The sequence below is a fragment of the Polistes canadensis genome, unplaced genomic scaffold (genome assembly GCF_001313835.1).
Source record: "Polistes canadensis isolate GaletaPanama2010 unplaced genomic scaffold, ASM131383v1 scaffold_189, whole genome shotgun sequence".
Taxonomy (NCBI): Eukaryota; Metazoa; Arthropoda; class Insecta; order Hymenoptera; family Vespidae; genus Polistes; species Polistes canadensis.
The window spans coordinates 157,186-178,442 of record NW_014569736.1 but is presented as its reverse complement, the minus strand read 5'-3'; the positions used below and the strand labels follow the sequence as shown (position 1 = coordinate 178,442).

At 32.9% G+C, this 21,257-nt stretch overlaps 2 protein-coding genes across 2 annotated transcripts; one reads left to right on the top strand and one right to left on the bottom strand.

Annotated features, from left to right (window-relative positions):
* Positions 1-994: 994 nt before the first annotated feature.
* Positions 995-2,880, top strand: LOC106789552 (RISC-loading complex subunit tarbp2-like; the record flags this gene model as incomplete). The annotated part of the gene is made up of 3 exons (XM_014753860.1): positions 995-1,070; positions 1,399-1,610; positions 1,698-2,880. Coding segments are annotated over 3 exons (909 nt in total), but the record flags the coding sequence as incomplete, so codon positions are not given.
* On the bottom strand, positions 2,766-19,916 carry LOC106789550 (dynein heavy chain 5, axonemal). The gene is made up of 35 exons (XM_014753858.1): positions 19,827-19,916; positions 19,401-19,640; positions 19,135-19,292; positions 18,835-19,058; positions 18,321-18,598; positions 18,054-18,227; positions 17,718-17,947; positions 17,419-17,618; positions 17,129-17,352; positions 16,765-16,940; positions 16,480-16,662; positions 16,003-16,401; positions 15,665-15,909; positions 15,339-15,590; positions 15,083-15,246; positions 14,748-15,008; positions 14,442-14,670; positions 13,682-14,355; positions 12,794-13,599; positions 12,571-12,709; positions 12,041-12,427; positions 11,811-11,983; positions 11,353-11,719; positions 11,094-11,288; positions 10,869-11,007; positions 10,511-10,787; positions 9,988-10,429; positions 8,554-9,911; positions 4,911-8,488; positions 4,611-4,837; positions 4,219-4,530; positions 3,699-4,150; positions 3,332-3,626; positions 2,974-3,173; positions 2,766-2,898 (listed from the first exon to the last, which is right to left on the bottom strand). The coding sequence occupies exons 1-35, from the start codon at positions 19,914-19,916 to the stop codon at positions 2,787-2,789; spliced, it is 13,860 nt and encodes a 4,619-aa protein (XP_014609344.1). The 3' UTR covers positions 2,766-2,786.
* Between the last annotated feature and the right edge of the window lie 1,341 nt (positions 19,917-21,257).

Here is a 21,257-nt window from a genome sequence, read left to right as displayed (position 1 = left end):
GGATTCCAGTTAGGATTGCGATTTTATAATTTAAAAAGAAATTAGTTTAATAAGTCTATAGAAATATAGTAACTAGGGTTTTCAATTAATTAGAGAATATCGGGATTAATGGTTTATATATATATATACTAGACGATTCCAATTTACAATAATGCTTGCTGTGTTTAACTATTTTATTTAAATGTAAAATATTTGTTGTTTTGACAAAAATATTTGCACGCAAAAAAATATACGAGTGTTTAAGTGAACCAGAAAATTAACAGATAAATTTTGAAAGATATTAATTAATTAAATCATAGTAATCATAAAAATTTAATTTCATATAATAAAATGAGACAATAAACGAAAAATTATCCATTTGAAAAGTTATATTCCTAGACTTTTTAAAATTAAAATAATGTGGCAACAATGACAGCAACAATGTTTGACAATATAACGGTTTTTTTTAAACGTAGTGTTGATATAATGCAGTCAGATAAAATTAGATTTAACTAAATTATTAATTAAACGAATTTTTATTTTATTCTTAAAATATTCCTATTAAAATGCATGCAAAAAATCTATGTAGTAAAATATATAAAGTTGGAATACAACAAAATAATTGAATTACTTTGATTTTATTCTTTTGCTTTGTTATTCTTATTTTAGTACAGGTCCGATTCTTCGAAAGTAGAGCAGTTATTGGTAACAAAAGTTTGAAGGTTAATACTAATTTATATATATAGTAGGAGGATTATTTTAAATTTTACTTTTAATTAGGGAAAAACAATTTAATTAGTATATATTATTTTAATGGTAACAATATAAATATTCATTTCTTTCTTATGTTAATTATGGAACATTGTAAATTACATTTTTTCATTTTATTATTAATTGATTTTCTCTTATTATCTATTTCTTAGGGTTCTTTTCTATATATCTCAATTATTTCATATTTTTATCTATATAAAAAATAAAAATAATATATGATAAATAATTATAATACTAGAGGTAACTTTCTAAACAAAAAAATACAAGTACACCTAGTTGGGCCACGTTAATTTTTCCAAATTCTGTATACTTGTTAACAGGTAAGATAAAATTAAATATTTTACTTGTGTGTGCACTTAATTTTACTATGTGACAAATTTATTTTGTTTTCTTTATTGAATTTGAAAATATTGGCTAATAATTTATAAAAATGATTGATATTATCTCATTTAATATTAGAACACCTGTTTGTATCTTAGGCTTTAAGGTTATGAAAGTTATAAAATAAACGAATCAGTATGAATAAGACACCAGTATCAATTCTCCAAGAAATGATGGTAAAAAAAAAAATGATACCAAATTATGATTTAATACACGATGGTGGAGGCACGCATGTAAATACTTTCACCTATCGTGTTTCATGCGAAGGTCTTACTGCAACAGGCACAGGACGTAATAAAAAAGATGCTAAACACGAGGCTGCCAAAGCTATGCTTGAAAAAATAGCAGCTCATAGAGCTTATCCGCAGTTACCAGCCTCTCCAGCACAATCCCCTGTAAGATCACCTATATCAACAGTCATACCAGCTTCTCCAAGAATTTCATCATATGATTTCATAAATGCGATAGGTGCTTTGCAGGTATTTACTTATTTTTAATAATTTGATAGATATTAATTATCAAAATCTACATTATATAGTCAATATAAATTTTCTTATATTTCACAGTCAGTGTGTGCAGACAATTGTTTGGAAGAACCAAAATATATTTCTATTAGTGATGAAGGTCCCCCGCATGCAAAAATCTTTACTTACCAATGTATACTTTCGATGTTTAAAGAAAAAGGAGTTGCTACTACAAAGAAACAAGCGAAACATGAGGCAGCTAGAAAAATGTTAAATCGTATAAGAGATCTTGTTGTGATTAATTATCCAGATCTTTTGAATGACGACCACGATGTGGTAAACAGCAATTTCAGTGCAAGTAAAATTTCACAGAAAAAAGTTAATTTAGGCTTTAAGATTTCTGAATATCATCTTGCATTTAAAAAACTTGTTACGTCAATGCACAAAGAAATCTTAGAAGAATTAAAATCGATCAAACCTGATATGAGTAAGAGTGAATTTTCTGACGATATTTTAAAGAGATTACAGACAATTTTAACGTCAGTAGCTATAAATCACAATGTATCATCATTAGCTTCTAACAAGTCAGATATTTGTATAGTTTGCATAGGTCTTGATACTTCTCCATCTATTGTACAATTTGGCATGGGAAAATGTGAAGAAGAAGCTACATTTAAAGCAGCTGTTAAGATCATTAATATTCTTATATTACTTTTAGAATAGTAATTAGTCTATCCATACCTTGCATACATTACCAAAAGACTTGTCACAGATGAAAAATTGATTATTACTAGCCAAAGGGTGTTTTAACCAGTTAACGTAAATAGTTAACGTATACATTGATTTTTTTAAGTTTTTACCCCTTGACATACAAAATATATTATTTTATTTTGTTCATTTTCGTTTAAGTTACGTGAAAACTGAGAAAGAGTATATTTTATTTTGAAATTTGGATTTCTATTAATTTGATTGGAGTTTATTAATTCGTCTAATAAAGCGTTTGACTCGTCAAAGTCTACAGTGGACGAGTCTGACTGTGTCAAGGGGTTAACTTAATAAATGGCTGTGCCGTAATTTTTAATAAAAAATTAATACATATACATTATATTATCTATTTTTTTTTTTATTGACTTGTATAAAATTAATTTCATTATGTATTCTTATTATACAAATAACTTTATTAATTTTTATTCATTTGATGTCACATAACAAAGCTACTCCGCGCAATGTCCAATGACGAGGATTATGATCTGTTTGAAAATCAATAGAACCAACATATTTTTGATCTGTTCTTTGAGGTTTTCTATATATAGGACATTCATAAAGTTTTGGATCCTTTCCTGCTGTAGTATTAATCGCATATATATAAGTAACAGGCATTTGTTCATATAAGACTTTGGGTTTACTTTCTATGAGTTTACCAGCCCTACGATCAAGAGATGCACCCTCCAAAAATAATCCGTATACATAAACTCCTTCTTGAGGTTGTTCTTTAATATCTTCTTTATTAAAACGTGTTATAAGATTTTGTAATACTACTGAGTCTAGGGCCCAACCTTTGTGCGCTCTGGTGACTTCCTAGATTGAAAAATATTGTATTTTTATATAATTATTTTATAATATATATGATTCATTTTTGAATATAATTATTTTTAGGAAAATTAAGAGAGTTGTAATTATTTTTGTATATAGGATCTAATTACTAGATTAATTACATTTCTATTAAATATACATACTTGTCTCATGGCTGTTAAAAATCCTTGAGGATTAAAGAAACCTGTCATCCAAAACACCTTTGATCTCCCATGAATACACCAGTGTCTAAATTGATGATCTCTTTCTAAAAGTTCTGTATACCAAAATCCTAATGTAGCAGATTCCCAAGAAACCTTTAACCACTTTTCTGGTATACGGGCATCATACATAGAATCTAATGATTTACGCAGTCCCTGACTCATAATGATTGTACCTTCTATAGCTAACTTTAGATTCGTTAATGTACTGTAAACTTCTTTGATGACTCTCGAAATTCTTAAAAGATATAATATTTGCATATCATGTATATTTGCATATTATTGAAGGGACATCTAAGGTAAAATTTACCTGTCTATTTCTTGTCTTAAGAAAATATTCATTGGTAATAATGCTCCCATTCTGTGGAGAGCTTCTTTAACTTCAAAAGAATTGTATTGTTTTGGTAATTTGGATAACATATCGTTCGCTAATTTGTAGACTATGGTCTCTCTAGTTTCACCACCTTGCGCACCACCTTCTTTCGGTTGGACACTAAGAATAGTATCCAAAATTCCCTTAGCTGTATTTATTTGATAAGTGATATCTGCATTTGGATGGAGTCCAAATACTTCTGGATTGTCAGTTGTTGGAAGACTGTCGATGTAATCTACGTATGCTTGAAGATTTCGAGTTTGTGGTACTTTGTAGCCACGATAAAATTCGAATCCAGGTCGTAAAAGTACATCGCAGAACCATACGTGCGTGAATGTTGTTAATAAACGTTTGTCAAAATCATCCGTAACTCTACCGCCGTATTGAACCTGTTTTTTTCAAAATTTTACACTGTTAAATAATATATCGTAGATGAGATATTATCAATCTATTATACCTCTCCGAGCATGTAACAAACAGTGGGCCAGGATACACCTTTTTTGGGATCCATATCGTCAAGATGATTTTGAATAAACTGTACAGAGGCTGCGAAATCTGCTTGATTAAATTCGTAAGGTATATTCCAACCGAGCGGACCGAATTTTCTACGTTCCTGTACAACCGTATGCAAAAATGCTACCGCGTATAATAACGGTGGCCACTGAGATTGCGTACTATAATCTAACGTGTCTTGTGTTACATTTTGATAAGTTCTTTTTAAACTAGCTCTGATTCCCTGGGGCGGTTCGTTAGTGAATTTAATTGCCATCTGAAATCGCATCTAAATAATATCCTGTATTTATAATCTAATGTTGGAGTAACGAAATATTTGTTGTTTTTATTATAAACCTGTAGTAAACCAATTGGAAATTGTGGATGCACTTCTGTTGTCATCCATAATCTGAAGGCTTCATGAACGATATCCGTTTCAACGAGTGCATCCATTACTTCTGTGCAGAATGGTAAGGACAAATGAATGTTTTGTAAAAGAACCCAACCACCTGTATTCATTGCATCAGTAATCATTCGGCGTGCATGGAACTCTTGTCCTTGACCCATAGAAACTGATTTTAATTCTAAACAAAAAAAATCAATTAAAAGAGATATATTATTTGAGTCATATTATTTGATTAATATAAATATTCTTACGAATAGATTTTTGTTTAGCTAGTGCAGTAATTTGGGGACTAGGATCCGAACCGATAGACAATAAACAAATTAAGGGGGTTCGAACTTCCGATTCCAACCAAGTTGCTTCCAAATCCAAGATTTTTGCTTCTCCATATTCTTTGCCTAAAGATTCGACGACGTAGTTTTTTGCTTGGGATAAAGTTCTATCCGGACTCCAGGATCTGATAAGTAACAATTTCCTAAATACGTCTAAATTTTTCTGATAATCGCAGGGCAATTCTTCTTCTTCCGGTCTTTCTTTCTCGTACCAAACACGCCATTCCTTCTCGTTAAATTCTATTCTCGTTAAAATATCTTCGAAGCTATTTAATTTACTAATTTCAACTAAATTAAGCCACGTTATGTCGAGAATCCACTTGAATGGTTTTGGTGTCACTGCATTGAGATCCAAAGATGCACCACCTTTTATGAACGCATTGAATTCCATATGAGAAATCTTATCACGATGGCAATCGATTTTCATTGCTAACATTAACGTGAATAATGATTTATGTCGTTCGTACAAACTTCTCAAAGTGAAAGCCCATACTTCGTATGTGAGATATTGTAATATCGTATTTATCCTTTCAACAGTGATAGAACTCTTGACTGATCTCGTTATAGAATTGTCGAATAAAGTTAGAAATTGTTTTAAAGAATTTTGATACATCACGTTGACGTTACTCATTTCTACGATTAAAAAGTATAAAATAGATCCTCTAGATGCAACCGCTCGAAATTCTTCTCGAGCTAACGTAATTTTCTTTTCTGTTAGAGCCGATACTTTTAATTTTTCGTTAACCGATTCTGCTGTCGATTTAGTTTCTTGAAGTACTCCTATCAATTCTTCATCGTCCACCAAAGATCCTTCGGAGGATGTAAGCCTGTGCAGTAAAGTACCTTCGAGTTCTTTCATGGAACGTTGATTCGTCATGACTGATTCAAACAGAGCTACTCTTTCAGCTTCTAAATCAGCTTTTTCCATGAGTATAACACGACCCAATAATTGATCTTCCAGACCCAACATCGTCACAGTAAAATCTATTATCGACGTTTTGGCTGAAATTTCAGGACTGTAAGCAGGATTTGGTAACTTGGTTGTAATGTAAAGCATAAATCCAGGCATCACGTCGCATTCCTTGTCACCGACAATAACTTTTTCTATAGAACCGGATTTGATAAAGTTCTTCTCAAGAACGTTGTCGAGAACAGGATCAAGTTCTTCAGCTACGTCTTCGATCAATAAAGGTCTCCCTAATGATAAACTATCTTCCAGATGCGTACGAAAATATTTGTGATTCAGAGAAGTGATTTGCAATTCATTTGAACATTCTTTGTTTTTAATCCACATTTTACCTTGATTTTGAGGATCCACCAATAAAGGATATGACGAAGATTTTGTAACTATTAATGCGTTTTGTACGGATAGTTCGTCGTTTGGTAAACCTTGAAGTGTCCATTCTGACATAGTTGCTGTATCGACCAACATGTGAGTTATACTCAAATGTTTCGTAAATGGTATTACTTTTGTTGTTAAAATATCCATCCAAGCAATTACTAAGTTACTTCTATATTGTTGGTTGTAAGGACCACAGTATGATAAGAAACCTGTTGCTAACAAAACATCACCAACTAAACGTCCTAATTGCAATTTGAAATCTTTGCTCTGTTCGGTCCATCGAACCTTTTCACCTCCTAATCCATTGATAAGAGTAGTAGCTGCTGTCATTTTTCTTAGGCATACATTTGCAGCATCGGTTAATCTTTGTTTCTCCGAGACCGCAGCATCGTATTGTTCCTTTACAGCTTGCAATGCCATTTCTCTTTCCGACAATTCCCTTTCGGCATTTGCTAAATCCTCCATAGCTACTTTCAATCTTGCTTCTTGTAAAGCTAGATTAGCTTTCAGGGGTAGTACTTCTTTGTTAACCGAATGGAAGAACGACATAGCTTTTGTCCACGATAACAAACCTGCTACATCCCCACAAACTCGTCTGGCTGTTTCCATATTGTAATCTTCCATTTTGAAATAAGGTTGCAATAATTCGACCATCTCGTTGTTGATTATATCTTTCGGATAATTTTGCAATTGCAAGAGAAACGTAGTACTAGCCATTAACTTCAAGGATTCAGCCCACGAAGGTTTCGGACATTGCGTGGAAGGATCTGGTACAACTGAACCTATTTTACGTTGAAACAGAATCAATACGCAATCCATTATTCTCATTATAAGATGAGGTGGCCTTCCTAGTTTTCGAACGGTCGCTATATGAGCAGGTTTGATTGTATTCAAAGCAGCTTCCGCTTCCTCTAAAGCAGGTTTCGCGGCTTCCAGTTTTTCCTCTGCCAATGCTTTTTCTTCGGCTATGCACGCTACTAATTGTTCCGCTTTTTCTTTCACCTTTTGTACCTGATTTTTAAAAGCTTCCGCTTGCGTAGCTCTTTCCGTAACTTCTAGCAAAACCGTTTCAGCTTTTTCCGACGCCTGAACCAATTCCCTTTCCATTAAAGCTAAATCCTTCTTTAAAATTTCGACGGATATAGAAGCTTCCTCGAGTTTAGCTAATCCAGTATCCATTCTTTTTGCACCCTCTCCTAATTCGTGTTGCTTGTTTCTATAAATATTCTTATAACCACCGATAAAATTGAGATAGGATTTCGGTGTTACGTGCGTTGCTCGCCGAAATCGTTGAAAATAATCCATCGAGGTTTTAGCTACGATATCTTGAATAGAACCAAGAGCATTGACGAGTTCGTTTTTAACTTCTTTCGTACAAGCGATTTCAAAGCCATGAAGAAAATGTTTGGCGACCAAAACTAATGCATTTTTAGGCCACGGTTGGAACCAATCGATCGTGCAACCGGATATCAATGCTGGAAATCGTTGAGCTCGGTTTCGAAATTTTTCTCCTACCGGTGAGAAGCAAAAGACAACGTGTAAATTTTGACAAGTCCTTTGCAAAAAAAAATCCATCACTAGCTCGTTGTTGATCGTTCTCTTAGGATTTTCACGTTTCAATATTGGTGTCAATTCTGATATGATCTCTGCTTGTTCGTCGCGAGTAAATAAATTGCTTATTACACCGGAACTCAAAATGTTGTTCAGATATTCTAAAAATCCTTCCTCCTTTATATCCAGATCGGTGAATATAAAGGTAGTACCTTTTCCCTGAGCCCCACAAGATCGATAAAGGAATCTCAAATCCTCCAGAAAGTTTGCCACGTTGTAGGATCTTGTTAACGTTATTTGAAATGTTTTGTATCCAGCTATGAAAGATGATAATTTAGTGAGACTTTGTTTACCCGAACCACCCACTCCCACTAACATGACATTTCCCTTCGGATGTCTTATAACTCGAGAAATTTTTACTAGATGTAACATAGCATCGGGAAAAAATACGAGATCCATCCCAGCACCTCGTTGCATTTCGTTAAATTGTGCTAGAAACATTTCCAACCTGTCTCGTAATACTTGTTCATCGTAAACAGGTTCATACACTTTTGGTAATTCCACATCGGCGTCCTCGTTTTCCTCACCGGTTGGTTCAGGTGCGTCTCTGTAATAGAAATATCAATGTTCGATAAAAATCAAACAAATAATCTTTCGCAATTATAATATTACCTCATAAAATCAACGAACGCTGGATTTGGTTTAGTCATCTCGACGTAATCATCGCCTAAAATATCTTTGACAACCTGAACAACCTCTTCCTCGAACCAATTCTTATCCGATTGCATTGTAAATCTGTCGCTAAAAACTCGCATGCATTCGTGTTTCCAAAGTGACATTAACACGCTTTCTTTATCTATTACAGTGGACAAAGTACCGACCATTCCTTGCCAGATTCGTGACAAATCTCGAAGACTGAAAACGTAATGAAATTTAGCCGGAGTTGGTAACAATTTTGTTCTCGTTCTTTCCCATAGGATTCGAGTCAATGGAACTATTTTTTTAATCAGATTTCTAACTTCGCTAGAGAAACCTCTTTTCGCATTGTAGTGTCCCTCACCGAGTACACTGAAAATACGATCGATCGATTCGTTGTTGGGTAATGTACAATTGAATATTGAAAATTGTCGTTTCAATCTCGAAGGTATGTCATTTCTTCCTCCACCAGGATGACACATAGCAGCAACGAATGTGACGTCAACAATTGTTGTAAAGTCGCCAGGTTTTTCTAAAGAATAAAAACCCTTCATGTCCATGGTTTGTCGTACAATTTCGTTGGTAACTTGATCACCCCATTCGTTTATTTGAGGTAAATTTATGTCGTCCACGAAGATCAACATCTTTTTACCACCCGGTGGTCCAAATGTGTTTCCCATACGTTTTTCCACATAACTTTCTATGGTCTTCTGAAATTGGTACGGACTAGTCGCTGAACTAAAATTAAAGGATCGGTTCAAGGTTGTATCTGGGTTCGCTTTTTTCATATAGGACTTCATCATAACGGTTTTAGCAGATCCTTGTTCACCGATTAATAAAACAGCCTTATCTTGTCGGCCTATCAAATCGATCAGATACTGAATCCGTACATTATCAGGAATTGGTACGAGTACATTACTGTAATCAGGTGTTGAATACTCGGGATATACATAATTCGTTACCATACTGGTCCAAGTATCCCATTTGCCTTTTTCGGTAACGAAAAAATCAAAGACCTTCGCGTCGGGATAATTCTCTGATTTTGGAAGATCCCAAGTTTTAAAGTTTTCTTTCAGAAACACATCGTATTTTATTCTATCGGCTGTTTCCAAAAGTGCACCCATACCCCAGATCAAAGCAAAAATGTAAAGACGTTTTAAATGTTCCGCAGTTATTGGTTGGGATCTATCTCTCTCGTTGTCATCGTCTTCGTCATCTTCCGTAGATATTTCTGGTGGTATTAATCCTTCGAGAATAGAAAGCATTTGTTGAACAATATTACATTGTAAAACATTGATCGCTAATAGAAGCGTTTGAGTTGACCAAGAATATACCTGTGAATAAAATCAAAATTCGTAGAATATTTTTCTAAGAAAATTGTATAACAATTCGTTTATAAAATAAATATACCTGAACAAAAGAATCGGTAAAACATCGTTCTAAAGTTTCTCGTTCGAGTGTTGACCGACGTTTGAGCCATGCCGTAACTACCGGGTTCCAATCTAATCCTGACGAACTCATATAAACCATACCATTACGAGAAACGGTTGCAGGACTAGCATTGTCAATGTCCTGAGGTTCGAAAATAATTTTACAAGTAGGTGCCATTGGCAAACGGTCACCATTCGCAAGCGTCAACGTTTTGTTATCATCTAATACGGAATTTAAATTTTCAATCCATATACTATCAACTGGCCCATCAAGGACCATCCATACGTGTTCGCCTTTTTTCAATTTCAATGTTTTGCGCCAAAGTGCCGAAAATATTCCATCCGTCCAATCATTGGTAGCCACATCCAAACGACCAAACATTTGTGCTGCTGTAATACTCTTTGGATTCATTCTCATTTCTCTGTGAGAAACGTATTATTTGTATAATTTATTTATACTATCTTTATATATGTATTTATTAAATATTATTTGTATTAATTACCTGTGGTAATCACCGGATTGGGTCAAGGCTTTCATCAGAATTTGTATACAGGTTGTCTTTCCAGCACCGGTTGGTCCAAGAGTCATAATCCCATGTCGTACTCTTTGAGTCTCATAAAGTTGAATTAATTTTAATACCCATGGCGGATGATAAATCAAAGAAGCTTCTTCTACCTGTTGATTAATTGCTGTCTCTAATTCCGGATACGAAGTTTTTTCCAATGCTTGATTAGGAAAAAGATCTGCTACCAATGATATAAAAAGTGGCTCGTCTTCGTCTGAAAATAAATTTATCACCGATAGTGCAATTATTTCTGCAGGAATAGTTGTATTCAAAATTCAAAATTAATTATATGAACCTATGAGTTTTGAAAGATTCATATCCCTGAGAACACGCATGACAATGGTGCTTTCCGAATCTTTAGAATTCACTCTTTTTGCTGCACCTAATGTTCTAAGCACCGACAAGATATTTCTTAAACCGAAATCGTAATGAACCTTTTGGGGGGAAAGGAAAAGTATAATTTTAACTTTAAGTATATATATATCAATGATTTATCAAGAAAATTTCGGTAAACACTTACCTGTTTGGTAAGTTGTTCTTCGCACAATTTATAAAGCGTATAAAATTTACGAGCAAGGGTAATATTTTCTAAGAATCCACAGCTGGCCAATTTTACTCGTATAATAATCTGCCTGTCTGGTACCATCATTGCTACAGTACGAAATTGTATTTTTAAATTTTCGGGAAGTTCTTTTCTACCAGCATATCCAGGATTCTAAAAGAACAATATGTTTAGAATAAAATCATGAATAATTTTGTATCACGTTAAAGTGCAATACCATTGTAATAAATATTCCAAGTTCAGGACACATGTCTATTTGATCACCATCGGTGAATACAAATTGCTTTTTCTTTTCTTTCTTAGCAGCTAAGACAACAGCAACTTGTTGAGCAGCTACAGATAAAACTGGTAATTCGATTCTATTGAATTCATCGAAACATCCCCAGGATCCACTTTGAGCCAATCCTTTGTAAATTCGTCCGAGTCCTCTATAATCCATTTGATCGGAACAATTGAATACCACGACGTATTTTGCCAATGTTTTTCCCATATCTTTGACAGTTTCGGTTTTACCAGTTCCTGCAGGTCCACATGGTGAACCCCCCATTGACATAGACAATGCTTGTGCTAATGTAATGTAGCATCTAAAAAATATTAGAATTATCAACAATATTTTATATTGTATCAATAAGTATTTTTATAATTATACACATGAATTTATTTAACAAATAGAACCTGTCTGTTAATGGTGTTATTACCAATCTCTCGGTACACCCTAAATATTCATTTTGATATACAAATTGCACATCCGTTATTGATATCATTGTTTTATCCATATCTTCTTTAAAATAAAATCTGCATTGTTTCAACCATTCAAAATCGTGTACAGAACGTACATTAATGCGACACTGCAATGATATTGTAGAAAAATAAATTACGTTTAATGTTAACGTGATTATACTTACCAATATATCAAAAATATCACGTTGATGTACATGTATAGTGATCAATGTTTCGAATTTGGTTCGATCGATCTTGGATAGATCTCGAGTTGTTTGATCGATCAAGGTATTTAATAAATCTAAAAATTTATTATTTGTTTCGCTCATGATCCTCTTATCTGCGCGTGCTTGTGCTAAAGCTAATTCAGCGTCTCTCGTCCAAATCATTTGAATTCCCAATATTCCTACTTGTGCTGGCATCTTGTTAAGAAAATTTAATAAATCAAAACTTATGTCATTCATCATCGAGTACCCTTGTCGAATGATGGAATGCAAAGATTGTTGAGACGTTTGTAAAAGTTGCATCAACCATGTTTCTACAGAACCTTCGGCTTGAACAGCTTTTTCTAACTGTAAAGTTCAATTCTTCAATATATTGTCAAAGTAATGAAATTATTTAAAAAATGTATGTGTTAGATACTTGCAGTTATAGTTTCACCTTCGGAGGAAACAATTGCAGTCATTTTATTGTATTCAATGTCGTGAAATTTAACATATTTGGTATTATCAAAAATCGACAACAAATGATTTTGTATAGTATGGGAATCCGATGCTTGACCAAGTATCTCCAAAAGTGCTGGATCGGAAACGAAAAAGAATCTTGGAAACATCATGCGCTTTTTTTCCAAGTATCTAAATATAAAAATGATCGATGCATATACATATATATATATATTTTAATATAATAAAACAAAATTATAATAACGTAATATTTACCCGCTAAGAGATTTTTGACAAAGTTCCAATTGTTCTTGCAAATGTGGTAAAAGTTGTTTCAACAAATCATCCCCAACGCAACATGGTACAACGCCAGGAGTTTCGTGAGCCCTTTGCATAATTTTTTGCCAACTCTTATCGATTTTGCTAAACCTTTTAGCCTCTTTGGGTAATTGTTTAGCAATATCACCGCCCACAAATACAGCCTCGAGATAAACCCACATATTTTGAACGAGTAACCATCTTTCAAGGATTTCATTCGTGTTCGAAAGATCTGCAAGCCATTGTTGTATCTGTTTGCGGAATGGTGCGTTGTATCTATTCGACATCAATGAACCCAAAATCATTAAACTATCTTCCAATTGTCCTATAGTTTCCGCGGTGGTGTCCCCACGTAACAATAATTCTCCTCGATTGTTAAAAGTCATGAATGTTAATTCGTGAGAAGACCACTCGTTAACGACCGTTCTTAATTTAGCTTCGATATCCTTTTCTTTCATCGCGCTTATACAAATATCTTCGATATCTTCCTTGTACTTTAACAACGGTGCCTCGAGAATATTTTTCAAACAAAAATTTTCGTTATCCAGATCGAAAGTGTAACTCGTAACTTCGACGATTCTTTGCCAATGACGCGGTTTCATTGCTTTGTTCGCCATTAATTCCAACAACGGGCACATGTCGTTGAAATCGTCTATTGTCTTTTTCAAAGCAAAAAATGCTGGCCATTCTTTTAAACCTTTCGGTAATTTACGACACCGATTTTGAAACTCCATTAATTCGTTGTTGATATCCTCGATATTTACCTATTTTTTTTTTTTTGTAAACGAAAGATAACGTTTATGATTCAAATGAAAGATACAAAATCAATGAATCATTCATTCTTACCTCGCCCCAAGGAATATCGTAATAACTGCTGACTCGATCTATCACGTCGTTATACAATTTATACAATTTTTGCAACAAATTTAATTCCTTACGAATTTGTGTAAGTTCAGGATAATCCGTAATTGGTAATCCGAACAATTCTTCACCGCTTTGATACGTTTGTAACTTTCTCCACATACCGTCAAATCTGTTCTGAAACAGAATTTGTCTGTCTGAAGCGTCGCGAGGACTTAAACCAGGTTGCATCGGTCCAGTTGATCTGTATTCTTCGCAATACATTTCATTATCTATACGGAACTTTTCGAGATTATTTCTCAAATCATTTTCAAACTGTGGTTGAAGATTCAGTAATAAAACATGACTTTCTTGGGCACGTGCCAATAATTGTTGCCAAGTGTATCGAAGATTGTCCACTTGTTCCAAACATTCGGGATCAACTGGAACCTCGTATCTCGTGACTATGTTAAAAGCTTCTTCTATCGGATCAATTTTAAGTTCCATGTCTACTTCCTGTTCACGAATTTTCTTCAAAGTATCCATTATTAAACGTACGTCGTCCAAATCACGTATTTGTCGATCCAATTTACGTTCCATTTCGTTGATCACAGCGTAAACGTATTCCATTTCTCTTCTATATTTCTTTTTCATGGCTTGACCAATTTTGTGAGTGGAACCTGTTATGTGTATTGGAAAATTGTTCAATTACAAATATTATATTTTGTGTCGATAGAATAGACAAAGATTACGAAAAAAAACTTGCTCTTTATTTCGGTGTAGAGTCCATATTTCAATCTTTCCGTAGAAACAGCAATGGATGTACCGATAAAAACCATGTCAGGTTCTGTTATTAAAAAATCTTCTAACTCACCGTGTTTCCTTAAACTATTTTCGAATTCTGATAAAGAAACTTGCAATAGTTCTCTCATACTTCGTTCGTTTTTCCATAAAAATTTATATGGTTCCCATCGTTCGAAAAAATTTGACAAATCCTAGAGAAAAAAGAAAGAAAACAACAAAATTCGTATTTTTTTCTTCCGAATTTTTCTAAATCGATCAAATGATTTACTTGTTTCAATTCTTGAGTACAATTGTTCAACATCGACAATATTTTAACGATGTCTTTATTTTCCGTAACCATTGTATAAAAATTTCTTTCTTGAACGACAAATATCGGTTTCTCTTCGGAAATCATTTTATAAAGTCTGCGTCTTCTAGTTTTCAAATCTTCGGATTGTTCTTCTTTTTTCTTTTTAACGTCTACTTGAACGCGCGTTATTACATCAGCTAAATTCCTTTTAATATCCCATTGCAAATCTTTCCAAGAATTCTATAAGATATTAAACGTTTAATTAAATATAAATAATTATTATACTCCTTTTTTTTTTTTATATATGTTTTAACCTTAGTGCTTTTAACATTCCATTGTGAAACACCTTTCGTAACGCTGGTAATTATTCTTCCAGCAGAACACAAAGTTTCTTGTACGTCGTTCAAAGTTGGTTTTACCGTCACCGTTGGAATCATCAAAGTTGCGTGTAATAGAAACACAGGATTTGGTAGACACTCTATATAGAAACAAACGATAGAAAACTATTCTATGATTATGTTATAAAAAAAAAATTGTATACGTTTTATTCATTTTATGAAAATTATTTACCAGGATCTGTGTTACGAACGAAACGTTTTCTAATTGCATCCAAAGAAGCTTTTGTAACTTTGATCAAAACGTCAACAACTTTTCTCGAATAATATCTTCTCATCTCGGACATCGCATTTCCAACCATTTCTTGCATTCCTTTCGGTAAACTATCACCAATCGTTAATAATTGATGAGGATTATCGAAATAAGCCCAAACGATTGACCAATCGTGTTGCTGAACACCTTGTTCAGCATCTTTTTCTATTTTCTCTTTAAACATAAAATTATTATCGTTATATTTGTTTGAAACAATGTATTAAAAGATTAAAGAAATATATCTAAACCTTCTAAGAAATCGAATTGATCAAAATCGGCGAGCTGTTTGAAATCAGCAGCTGCATTTTTAACCAAACCCAAAACTTCTTCTACAGCTTCTTCCACCATCATACTTTTGCGATACAAATCAATTGCTCCAGTTCTACAAACTTCTTCAGTTTTTTCAATAAATTCTTCTATCGTCCACGGATCGTTGGAATTTGGTAAGGAATGCAAAGTAATTTTTTGCATGCTTTCCAAAACGTGTAGAATTCTACCCAACGAAATGGGGGCCTTATGAAGTATCCAAAAAAGAAAAGGAAAAGAAAAAAAACAAATAATGCAATTACTTTGTTTCATTCTATACCTGTTGGAATACACGTCGTGGATTCTAGTTATGAGTATATCAAAAATTTTGATTTGTTCTCTCGTATTTTGACAAAACTCGTTCCAATTCGGTTGGGTCCATGTTAAATAAGTCAAAGCAGGTTCGAATAATGATGCAACGTGAACCAAATGTGGCAACAAAAGTGGCCTAACTTCTAATTTAACTCGTTTGGCTGTCGTTACGAATTCCTCGATTACCAATTGAAGAGAATTCGCTAGGATCGTGAAATGATCGCGTTTAGCCAATATCGTAAGTGCTACAATGGGAACGTCAAAGTTTAATTTTGCTAAACAATCAGCTTCGCGAAATAAAAGAACGATTCGACTCTCCAAATTGACTTTGATTTTTCCTGTCTTCTGATCTGTCGTTAACAATGGCCTGTTATTCAACAACAATATATAAATCACGATTATTATAATATCTTTCTTTCGTATCCTAGAAATAAAACAATATTACCGTTTTAAACAATCTTCGATAATCCATGAATTTTGATGCGTCCAAACTTCGGAAATGTCTGATCGATATTGGCTTAAAACAATTAGTGCTTGGGTATAACGTTTTTCTAAATCTCCAGCTAATGGCAACGTTTTTAAAACTGGATGACTCGTAACAGAAGCAGTTAATTCGTTTAAATGTACTCTGAAAACGTGTATATGAGAAATAAAGAAAGAGATTTGTAATCTGATAAACGTAATTAGCAATTTAAAACTTTGTTCTATAGTATTTTGTTGATTGGCTCACATTAACGAGTTCGACCAAGTTAATCTTCCAGCTATAGGTGGCATGTGTCTAGGCAACGGTGGATCGTTTCGTTGTTTTTTAAAAAGTTTTACAATTCTTTCGATTTCTCTGTCGCAATACTTGATCACTATGTTATATTTTTCTTCGAGTCTGGTCAATGGAATTTTTTCGCTAACCTTTTTATGTAAGACAAAGGTCATTTTGTTAATGATAAATAAATTGACAAGTTTATTTAACCCTTTCGTTACGATTTACTTTGACGAGAGTATCATTTTATGTTATAGGATTCTTTTGATGTATTAAATTATCCTATATGGAGGGTTGTTAGTAACGAAAGGGTTAAAATAATATTTAACTTTACTACCTTTTCGAATCGTGTTAGGAAACGTATACCTTGCGGTGTTTCCCATACATCTGCATAATTATTTTCTATGATGTCACCAATGTTCTTCTTTAAGTTATCCGTTTTCACCATAAACACGTCATAATCGGTATCGAATTCCAAATTTCTTGGGTCTAAATAATCGTAAGATTTGTTAGTGGCTATTTTTTTGGCCTCTTCGAAAACTTTCATGGCATCCTCTAGAGCTAAAAAAAAAAAGAAAAGTTCAATATTATCGTATCCTTTTACTGATTGATTTTTTATTTACGTACATTCTCCTAACAATAATCCTTCCATTCGTCTCTCGAACAAATTTTGATAATCTTCGATTAGATCAAACATTGTTACGATTTTTCTGATTCTCGCACAAAACGAATCGAATCTTCCGAAAACGTGGGTTTCGGAAAATGAAAATTCTTGTTCTGTCACAGCTGGTGAACATCGTACTAATCTGTACGTTTCTCTGTACGACCTTTTTAACAGGAATATAATATATTCTAAATGAAATAATTACAATTTTATATATATATAAAAAAATATTTTAGAAATAAATAAATATTTGATCGATTACTTGTTCAATTTTAAACAATGTTTTAATCTCGATCTAACGGCCAACCTGTCCTGACCCCAAATAGTTTCTCTTCCTCTTTTGGTAACATAATCACGACAAGCGACTATCATTTGATTCGTAATTTTAATCATCAGTGAACTAGTTCGTTCCGAAGTGTTATAAAATTTCGATACACTGTAGATCAATCTTACTGTTTGCAGTAAAGATATTAAAGAATCTTTCATTTTGACCTATAAACATTTCTAATCAATTTTTATGTTTCCTTATATTATTTTTTTAAGAATGTATTATATTGACCATAGAATTTTTCTTAAAGGATTATTATTATTATCTTACAGGATCGTCTAAGTATAAACAATGACAGCATTTTTCTAAAGCCTGAATAAATTTTGCATTATCTTTTGCCTCGTTGTAACAATAAGTCACTTCGTCTTCTGCGTCTACCCAACTTTTGATGTAATTCGAACGAACAACTTGCAAACAAAGAAGCGACATTCGTACTTCGTGATTCTGTGAAAATGAGAAATAAGTTAATATATATCATAATATTAAATATTAAATGGAAAGGATTGGAGCGCAAAAAATATATCAAAGTGTAACAACCTGTAATCGACAAACAAGTTGACTGAATTGTGCACCTCTTCGTTTCCAATATTCCAATTCTTGTTGCGGCCCGGAATGATCGTTTTCTCTTTTAACTTGTTTACTTTCTGCCATAAAATCTTTCAATTTTTTAATCCAAAATTTGACCCTTTCCTCGACTTTAGTAATGTTACTTGTATCGGACATAAAAACTTTGGCTTCTTCAAAATTATGCACGTTTATCATGAAATTTTCACCGTCGTTGAATATGTTTCCCTCCGATGCTATATCCTCGCATACTATAACAAAATAGTATGTCGTTGGATTTATTTAATATTCATTAACAAACTGTCATACAATTTTTTTTTTAGATACGTCTTGCCCTAGGGGTGTCATGATTTTATTTTAAATAAAACATGGAATTGCACAAAATCTAAAAAAAAACTGATTGATTCCATGACCAATTGCAATGAATCTAAACTTGTAAAGAAAAACTACAGTGAATGGGTTTCAAAATAAAATAAAATATTGTAACCTTTCAATGCACTGCAAAATGATCTGAGACCAGGTAACAAAAGAGTTTTAATCATCGGACAATCATCTTCTCCTTCACCAACGGAATGTGCCAATGCCTCCATAAAAACATTTTCTACGACACGTTGAATCGATGGTATGATACCAATTTTCATAGTATCTATGATACCCGTGTATAAATCTTTTTGAAAACCTTCTTCTGGTAATTGCTTTGAAAGATTAATTCTAATAAAAAAAAGTACATGAGATCAATAATATTATTCAATATAAAAACAAAGGAAACAGTTAAAAAATATAATACCGAAACATATAAATGCAAACTCCTGTGCAAGGCACCTGCCAACCATCGGTCAAAAAAAGTTTCTTTTTCGTAGCTTCCTTTGTTTCTTTTTGCAATTCTTTGACTTTGGATGTCGACGTATTCGGTGCTAATCGTGCACCTGTAGTTTTAGTTTGAACCTGTTAAACCAATATTTATTTATTTATTTTTTTTTAAATAATTTTCAAATTAAATTAAAAAAGAACATTATTAGTTAATCGGTTTTTTTTAAAACACAAAAAAGGAACCGTATCAAGCGGACGAGGAGGTTCAATTTCGACGACTTCTTGATAAAACCATACGAGAGTCGATTTCATATGTGGTAAAAATAATTGATTGATTTCGTCCAACATATCGCCTTCGAAAACGTGATCCATTACTTCGTGACGCGCCAATTGCGTTGCATCCATCAAAAGTTGAAATGCAAATTCCAAACGCGGATCCATTTCTCCTCTTCTCGCTTTTCTTTCGCATTCTTCTTTGCGTTTCTGAAAAAAAAAAAAAAAAAGAAAAAAAATCATATTAGAATGATAATAATAAATATAATCAGAGAATAAATGCATATATTATTATTATTACTTTTATAAATTTTGTACAATAAATATTTAAATCGAGAAGAAAAAAAAGAAAAAAAACTAATATTATTTGCGTTTGAAATTGTGAACCAATTCGACCTGAAGAACGTCACCGGATGATTCATCTTCACTATCATCATCAGAATTATCTGATCCTTCTTGTATCAAACCAGGTCCTTGAACGAACATCTTTTAAACAGGTAAGAAACGACAGGTGATCCTGCTCCTCGAGTATTACTACTAAGAATGGTTTAGCTATTGTGACGACTATACTCGGAAAGTTTTGGGTATAGGCTTGGGTTCGAAGGTACGGGTGGGATAGTATCAGTGCCATTATTTCGTGTCTGGCACCACCCTTCCACTTAGCTAAAAGATATCCTTCGTGTTTTCTATGTGGGAATTTCCTCACGATTTCTATTTTCATAAGTCGATACAAGCAAGCAAAGAATCTTTTCATTGCAGTTCAATTTTTTTTTCTAATTCACAAATAGGTGAGTTTCAAATACTTTCATGTTTTAATTTTCTCATTAAGTAAACAATTGTATTTTTCTAATGTTCTTGTAAATTAATATATTCGCGAGTGATTGAAACAGAAAATAATATATTTTATATAATATATAAAAAACAACGAGATATAAATTATTCATTCTTGAAATATAATTTCAAATCATACAATATAAACGTTTAACCACAATTGCTTTTTATTTACTGTCATATCTTTCGAATATGTAATCACAGACAAACGAAAAAAAACAAAATGCATGATTTATTATTTATCAAAGATCATGCATAAAATCTATTATAATATTAACGTTACGTGTGTCACGATAAATAAATAAATCTAACTGTTGATGTCCTTACGATGCCTTAGTATATAAACCGTACGAATGTTAAAATGCAGGATTTTAATCAAAAGCAAATGCATTATATAAATCGAGGTAATACACGATAAGAATAACTCGGATTAAAGAGTTATCTCTTTCTAAAATCGAATAATACACCCACGCCACATGTTATATGTACTTGGAGCACGTAATATTCTACAGTATTTTCTTTAGGATAACATATGAACGATATTACCTATGTATGCAGGTGTAATTTTCAATAACTATGTATATGTGTTATGTGTATGTATGTATGTATGTATGTATGTTTGTGTCTGTCTGTATTTGGTAACAAGTAAATACACTTGCAAATACTAATATTCCTTTTACACAAATCGTTGCCCTATCTCAATTTTATTATGCTCTTCGTTGCATGCAATCGCACTAAAATTTACCACTTTCTGTTCTTGTTACGAACGGATTGTTATTCGGATAAATGTTCTTGAAGAAATTACGAGTTTCCATTGTTAAAGTTCGTAAAGGCATCTCGTTAAGAAAGTTTAACACTGAAAAAGTTTTGTTTAAACATTTTACGATCAATAATTGTTCATTTAAAACAAAACTTATGCGTATCCTATTTCGTTATTCAATTAGTATACGTCATGCAATAATTCATTTATTTGTAAAATAACTTCAAACAATTATA